Source organism: Juglans regia, chromosome 3, assembly GCF_001411555.2.
Source record: "Juglans regia cultivar Chandler chromosome 3, Walnut 2.0, whole genome shotgun sequence".
Taxonomy (NCBI): domain Eukaryota; kingdom Viridiplantae; phylum Streptophyta; class Magnoliopsida; order Fagales; family Juglandaceae; genus Juglans; species Juglans regia.
In genome coordinates, this window is record NC_049903.1 from 4,616,910 (window position 1) to 4,625,257 (window position 8,348).

Sequence of the window (8,348 nt, forward strand, 5' to 3'; positions counted from 1 at the left end):
AAAAAATCACAAGTAAAAAAAAAAAAAAGGAATGGATAGGCATGAGAGTTGATAAGCAAGGAGAGTGGCAACCATCATTGCACACGTCTCATGTATATTACAGAAATTGGCACCTAATCCTATCCTCAAAGAAGAGAAGAGGGTCCCATAATCCATTTATCATATCGGGAAAAGTTTTTTGTCAATACATTCCACGCGTGGGTTTACAATCATGTTGGCAGTCTTCCTCATCCATCCAATTCAACAGATCAGTATCACTCAATTTTTCTATTATTTTTTTCTTGAAGAAAAAGTGAAAGAGAGACTCATATAATAACTTGGCTTTCAATTTTAAACATATATAGTTAAATCTATTTGGATAATTTGATTTATATTTTTATTGACATAATTAATTAATAATCTTAACGATTTTTTCATAAGCTAAAAAAATAAAATTTTAGTCAGTTAATCACAAACACTTAGCTTGAAAAAAATATATATAAACCAAACATGCTCGCTGTAATAACTATTATTATTATTATTATTATTATATTAATAAAATTATCTCCATCGTGAAACAATTAACAAATAATAAGAAAACTTGTAGATATGGTGTTTCTTAGGCCTCGTTTATTTTTAAAAAATATATCATCTTATCTCATCTAATTATTACAATTTTTTTAACTTTCAATACAAAATAAAATAAATAATTTAACTTTTCTAAATTCCAAAACAAAAATAATATTAAAAAATATATTCTAACAAATAACAATATTTTATTCAACTTTTTAACTTTAATCTCAACTCATTTCCGAAAACAAACAAACCCTTAAAGTAGTGCTACAGAAACTGATACAACAATCGAAGATTTTAACCGATAAGTTTATAAATGTATTGTTTTATTTTTTTCTTCAATTGTTTTTATATATTTTTAAAAAAATATAAAAAAATACTAATTCTTTAATATTCACTTTTTTAATCATCAAGTAAACAAAAATATTAAAATTTATGTATCAATTTTATAAATTCAATTAGCATTTTTCATTCCTTAATGCAGCAATTCGATGATGTTAGCCAAAATGTCAAAGGCCTGAACCCACGGCGGCGCCAAAATTGGCATAATCAACGGAGTAATATGTTATCTCGTTTTGTTGATGGAAATTTATAGACATACAGGGTTTTTTTAGCATTGATCATTGATATAAATTTATAATTATGCATTTGTATAAAATACTTTATAAAAATTAATATCATTTTACATAAATACGTTCATTTTTTAAATATGATTGGAAAAAATGTGGCATGTATTATTATTCTTATTCGTCTATTCAGTACATTTTTTAACCTTCTATGGTCACTTGTATAAGTGGACAAGTCCGGTTATTTTTTCTCTGAATATAAACCAAATTCATACACAAGTATGCATTCAGCATTTTCTAGGACCAGTGTTCTATATAATTCATAGAAATCAGCTAGAAACATTAAATAGATCTTATAATATTTATTAAATATTTAATATTTAAAAAAAAAATCCACACAATTTCGCGAATACATTATCTTGTATTTACGTTTGTATTTATATGGACCCACAAATAACATGGAGTATATCTTTTTTTAATGGGAAAAATCGTGTTGAGAGTAAGATGATTTAATTAATTGACTATGTTACAATCAAAAATAGATTATATAAAATAAATTTATAAATTAATATAATTTTATATAATTTATTAACTTTACTTTTCAATAAAAATAACTTTTTAAACTGAAAAAATCATATCAAATTATATGAATTTATAAGATTATTTTTGTATAATCTATTTGTGATTAGAATATTTTTTTTTTTACAATTAATTTATTGTTATTTGGTCATTTAAAAGAGTGATGCTTCTTTTGGGATATATGGAGAATTAAAAAAACATTCCCTCGAAATCTCACGAAGCAACTAGATAGATTTTTTAGGATTCTCTGATTTGCACACTTTTTATGTTGCCTTTCCTTCCAAATTTATGAGTGGCAATATCACCATTCGATTATTTTACAAATTTTTTTTTTTAAAGTAAAGTGGATGCCACGTCATATCAATGTAAACTAGTTTTAAATATACTATTCATATATGCAAAGGATGGTGATTGAATTACGAGAAATTATAGTTATAATCGTGAGTGTATAAGTATCGTATAATTATTTTAAGAAAAATAAATAAATACGTGACTCATATAAAAAAAAATTAATTTTTTAATAATAGATCATACTCTTTTTTTTTTCAAAACGATTGCATGATATTTACGCACTCCACGATACTTGTGCACTCCACGATTATATGTAGTACTACTCTTAAATTATTATGTCAAATCTTTTACTATTCACATAAAAGCATAATTTTTCTATTTCTCTCATCCTTTCATGGATTCACATGGCACATGAGATATTAAGTGTTCTCTATGAATTTGTTTTCCACTACTCTAATGAATGGATTGGGAATTTGGGAATAGAAACAACTAATTAAATTGAAGGAGCTCTATATAAGTTACTCTCATCACTTAAGTTTTGAATTTATAATATCAAATACTTTTTGTTAATAATTCTAAATATAGTCTGATGTTTTCGCGCAAAATTATCAAATAATATATATTATTTAGAGTTCAATCTCTTCCATAAGCAATACATTTTCATATTCTCTTTTAAATGATTATCAGTTATAGTCATAAAGTATGAAGTTTGTTTGGTTACACAAAATCAAACTATCTCATCTCATCTCATCATTACAACTTTCTAAAATTTTCACATAAAATATAATAAACAATCCAACTTTTTCAAATCTCAAAATAAATATTATATTATCACAATATTTTATTCAATTTTTAACAAAATATTTTATCTCATCTCATCTAAACTACCTAATTAAATGAGGCCAAATACATACTCGATTATAGAATATCAAATTATCAAAAATATTGTTTTTATAAATAATTTTAGAAATAATACATTTTATGATAATTAAAAATACCACAGTATCCCTATCCACTTACATTCAGCCAATAGATCCAATATTTAAAAATTAAACAAAAAAAATGAGTCCGTCTATGATTCTAGGTCCGATTTGAATTTAATTTCATCTCATCTCATTATTATAATTTTTTTAAATTCTCACACGAAATATAATAAACAACTTAATTTTTTTAAAATTTTAAGATAATAATAATATTAAAAAATAATATTTTTATATTTTTTATTCAATTCGTATAAAATAAAACCATCTAATTCTATCTTACTATTTAAACTAGACCCTAAGCCATTTCGTTGTGACTTGATGAACGATAAGGTCAGAGACTCGGAAAAGAGCTAAATATTTAAAATATATATATAAATAATAAATAAGAATAAAAACTGAGCCAACCAAACAGTAAAATTATTTGTTTTCGCTTTATTCAAGGAGAGTGATTTAAGGTGGTTTTGGTTTTTTTTTTTTTTTCTCCTTCTGTGGGGGAATTGGACTTTTAATTTTGCAGCACCTTGTACTTTGTTTGAAAAAGCAAGCCGAGACGGGAATTGAGAGAGTCTGTTATTTTCATTTCTTTGGTAGCTGACCGATGTTCTTTGTTTTCTTCCTTGAATAGCGTCGCTTTTTTGCCCTCGAGAAAATTTTGGAGATTTCCCGGGAAAGTTCGGGCTAAACACACTCTCTCAATAATTCAAAGAAAAACCGCGTTCTTTGTTTCTGTGGGAATATTGGCTTTTTTTGTTGATTTTTTTTTTTTAATCTCTGTGTGCCTGATCATCTCTCAAAACCCATCCTTTACCAATCCATTTACCAATCATACATGCACCATCGGTTTTCATCAACGTTCTCTCTCGTTGACATTGATTAAAATTCACAACCTATAAGGTAAATTCTAAAAAAAAAAAAGAAGAAGTTTCTGAATAGAGCTATCAAATCTCCAAAGTAATCCTTTTTTTTCACCGGAAAAGTCTGGATAGTTCTCAAAAACCAACCGGAAGGTACTGTCCGATATCTAGCTAGGTGATTTCTAAAAATCGAGTTTTTTTTCTGGATAGATTAGAACCACATGAATATCTGATCTGATTTGTGAGTCTTCGCCGAAATCCGGTTTTCCGATCTTGAATTCCCGGAGTTAAATCATGGCGAAGAAACCTGGGCCATTGGAATACTGGAGGAATTACTTCCGGACTGCAAATTCAGACATTTTCGACATAATCGACCATGCGATCATGGTGGCGGCTTCGGATTGCCCCAAGGAGTTCAGGTTGCGGAGGGATCGAATCGCCGAGAGGCTCTTCTCGTGCAGATTGACCCGATGTTCGGGTTGCGACCGGGTCGAGTTAGCGGTGCCTGGTGGTGAAGAAGAAGAGGAAGATGATGATGTTGGAGGTTGTAAGAGCAGTGGGTTTGATAGAGGTAGGTGTGAGTTTGAGGCTGGGGGTAGCAAGGAGAGCAAGGTGAATAGCAGTAGAGATGATCAGGGAGAGATGAACATGAAACCGGTTAGCACTTACAGCTATGGAGATGCTGAGGCATTGACTGATGAAATCGAGGAAGAGTCTCAGATTGTTGGAGAGGTCTTGAGGATCAAAGAGATTCTTTATAACAGTGAAGAAGAGGTATGTGTCTTCGGCAATTCAATTGAAATTGTCTGTTTATCTGCTTTAGGTTAGCATTCATGTTTTCTGGTTCAGTTCTTTGATACTTGCATGGCAAAGAAGCTGGAGGTCTTGTAAATGCTCTTGATGACGAATTAGAGTACTTTAATATGCAGCCCTGAGGGTTTTTGAGATGGGTTTTGAATATTTTTGAAGAATTATTGTTTGTTTGACTGGTCCCCTGAGAATCCTTTATGTGGTTGAGTTTTCTAGTTTCTTATTTGTGGTACTTTGGTTGATGTTGCGGCAGCCTGATTCAGTATTGTCTGAGTCGTTGAGGAAGCTTCAGTTGATGGCTCTGACTGTGGATATTCTGAAGGTTTGATTTGAATCTTTCCTGTAGCCATTGGATTAGTTTGCCATTTGTCTCGGCAGCAGCTGTTGTTTGGTTGCTTTTGTTTTTACAAGAGGTTTTGATCAGTATTGGGTTGACACAGTTTTTCTTTGCCAGGCAACTGAGATTGGAAAGGCTGTCAATAGGCTTAGGAAGCATGCATCAAAGCAGATTCGTCACATTGCACGGACTCTTATCGAGTATGAAACTATTTTCTCTGGCCAAGTGCACTTCATCAGCACTTTATGCTTATTTGGCATGATTGAGTTTAATCATTGATTTTCGGCATCGAACCTGCATTTGGCATTACTATGGTTTTTATGCATACTCCCTCTTAATTGTCATATCTGCTTTTGCACTTTCTAGCATTAAGCAGTGTTTATTGTCAAATTTTCTTCGGGGTGCATTAAAGGCCAGGTATTGATTTGGTAATGAAATCACATCGTATCCTTAATTAAGCTTACCGACACCGATTTGGGCAAACCTTTTACCATTCGAATATTCATCATTAATTAAGTATGACAAATGAGATCCATGCCCAGTTGCTGATTGTCGTCATCCGCTTTTGTCGTGTTTATGCATTCCTTCTTTCCTTCTCACAAGCACGTGAATACCCACCCTGTGGCAAACATCCTTTTTTGTTGGAATGAATTACTGACAATTGTCTCCGTTTGTTTGTCTGCAAATCTATGGGACAGTTCTTAACCCACTATTACGTTCTTTTGGTCCTTTAATTGTCTTGGTTTATTTATAATGAATCTTTAACAATATATCGAATCTTGATTTTGTTGCTTTCAGCGGTTGGAAAGACATGGTTGATGAGTGGGTCAGTGCTACGACGACTATTGCAGGTAAGAACTTGTTTACCAATATTCTACTATACCTTGAGATGGACCTGCTGTTATTACCTTATTTATAAAACTAGTTTCAGGGACTTATTTTATCCATGATTTTGTAGGTGCAGAAGGTACCTCAGATTCTGTAAATCCATCTGTAGTTGATGAAGAAGAGGGGCTTCCATCTCCTCCACTGGATGAAGGAGTTTTCTTTGCTACTCAACCCACTTCAATGGAGCTCTCTCAGGTACATAACCTTTTCCGCATTTGTTTAAGTTGGTTGGAACACGTCTTCTTCTGGTTGTAGTGTTTATGGAACTGACTGGAGTTTGCTTCTTTGGGTGTCTGATAACTGCCCTACTCAAAAGTTCTTTGATGGCATGGATGATGATGGAAGTGAGTTTAATCTGCAATCTCTTATGCTTATCTTAAATAGCTTTCACTACTCGGTTCTTAAATTGAATTCCCCACTTCTTAAATTCATGATTATGAGCGGGGAATGTTGTTTCAGATCCTCGAGACAGTGGGGAATTCAGCAAGAACCGTGATAATGGAAGAAAACCAGCACAAGAGTGTCAAAATAGTACAAAGCAGAAACTGCAGATGCCCAATGTGGTGAATGTGCTGGCAAAGGACAACAAGAGTCATCAAGTGAAGAAACAGGAAGTCTTCCTGAAGCCAAGTAAGCCATCAAACACTGATTATGGGCCTGGAAGACCTCTCAAACCAAGTACAGAACAAATGGTCAATAATGAGACAAAATACAAGCAAAAATCTGACAAGGTTGCTATACAGAAGAGGCCAGCGGGTGATCAGCAAGATGTACGTAGGAATTTCTTGTGGTATTAAATTTGTAGCTTTTAAGCTATTCCTGATCAGTTTTTTCTTGTTAAACTAGAAATTCAAGTGTTCAGACGAGGTTGCAGTCCAAGTTAAACTTGAAGCTACAAAGAGGAAACTTCAGGAGCGTTACCAACAAGCTGAGAATGGTATGTCTCTTTTCCTAGAGTTTTGAGCATTCAGTATTTAAAACCTAACAATCACTGTCATTTTAGTTGGATCCAAATGTCTTTCCTGAAATTAGTGAAATCGTCAAAAAAATGTGTGAAGTGGGAGTTTTGGAAACTTTGAATAGCTTAGGAAACAATATAATTCGAAGATGGAGTCCTCCTTTCCTATTCGTCAGCTTTGAGTTTAGATTCTTGAAAAAACCTGTTAAGGCTGTAATTCAATTTTTTTTCCTCTACAGCTAAGAGGCAGCGGACGATACAGGTTATGGAGTTGCATGATCTCCCCAAGCAGGGGCTTGGCCATAGAAATCCTCATGTAAAACCCGGGAACCATAATCGGCATTGGGCACATGGACGGCGCTAGGTTGTTTTATCGTGAGTGAAACTCAGCTGTTCAAGTTCTTCCATGATAAAGTTGGTGGAAGAACAGAAACAACTCCCTCTTACTCTGGTTTGACATATCTGAGCATCGACAATAACAAATTCATTCCCCATTTCTGCTGGAGAAGACAATTCTGATTGAGAGGGAAACCAACTTTTGAGTACTTTTTTGCTAAATTGAATACATTAAGGTATAGAGACTTTTCTGTCTAACGAGGAGGGTTATAGCTTATGAAGTCTGAACTGAGTCTTGAGATAAATGTTTGTAGAGAACCACCTTATCTGCATTTGCTTATTTGATTGACATACCTTGTCAAAAAAATTTTCCTCCAATCAAGACTTTAGCGCCATGGGATCATAGTAGTAGTTAGTTTGCACAGAATAAGTGCATTTTCACAAACTCTTTCCCGTATGTAAACTTTTGGGAATTGATTAGGCTGTATGTTCATGCAGATTGCACTAACTTTTATAATAAATGCACATTTGGTAAATTCCTTTTTCAGTCTTGGATCAAGTGATTTTCTTGAGCATGCTTTTTTTTTTTTTTCTTTTTCCTTATACTGTTAATGAGAGGAAATAAAGCTGTGTTAATTAGATGTGGAACTTCAAGCACCTGCTATTCAAGCGCCTGATTTTACCTTCTGCGGATTCGGTGCTAGCGTAACATTACCTCTGTTCATATACATATATATAGAGAAAATGTGGACAGTGGACGACATAAAAACATTTATTTAAAGGAAAAAAAAAAAAAAAAAAAAAGTCTGCTACCGTATAATGATAACCCTCCTAGAAGTCAACGTTTTGAAACCAATTTTCATACTTTGGATAAAGAAAGAAGATGATGAAAAATATGTTATTGCACATGAAATGATGTGAAAACATAGAAAAATATCAGATTTGGGAGGTTTAGTAGTTGCCCTAATAATAATATTTGATAATGTTGGTCAAGAAGGGTGTCTTTTTATTATAGGACCTACTACACCAACTTTATTTTCCGGCTAATTCCGTGGGCTTTTACTTTTAGGAGGACTGTTTGTTTTCAAAAAAATATTTCATCTCATCATTATAACTTTTCTACCTTTCAATACAAAATAAAATAAATAATTCAATTTTTTTAAATTTTAAAATAAAAATAATATTAAAAAATAT

The 8,348-nt window shown here is 32.3% G+C and overlaps 1 protein-coding gene across 1 annotated transcript; it reads left to right on the forward strand.

Annotated features, from left to right (window-relative positions):
* The first annotated feature begins 3,454 nt into the window (after nt 1-3,454).
* On the forward strand, nt 3,455-7,701 carry LOC108983409 (probable mediator of RNA polymerase II transcription subunit 26b). The gene is made up of 9 exons (XM_018955021.2): nt 3,455-4,599; nt 4,889-4,957; nt 5,090-5,172; nt 5,771-5,823; nt 5,931-6,055; nt 6,177-6,204; nt 6,320-6,630; nt 6,707-6,797; nt 7,058-7,701. Exons 1-9 carry the CDS (start codon nt 4,120-4,122, stop codon nt 7,180-7,182), a joined length of 1,365 nt encoding a protein of 454 aa, XP_018810566.1. The 5' UTR covers nt 3,455-4,119; the 3' UTR covers nt 7,183-7,701.
* The last annotated feature ends 647 nt before the right edge of the window (nt 7,702-8,348 follow it).

Excerpts from the sequence above, each read along its gene's own strand:
- LOC108983409 (XM_018955021.2), top strand. The coding sequence starts at position 4,120 with ATGGCGAAGAAACCTGGGCCATTGGAATACTGGAGGAATTACTTCCGG. Across the intron at positions 4,958-5,089 it reads TGACTGTGGATATTCTGAAG|GCAACTGAGATTGGAAAGGC; the intron begins GTTTGATTTGAA and ends TTTCTTTGCCAG. Across the intron at positions 5,824-5,930 it reads TGCTACGACGACTATTGCAG|GTGCAGAAGGTACCTCAGAT; the intron begins GTAAGAACTTGT and ends ATGATTTTGTAG.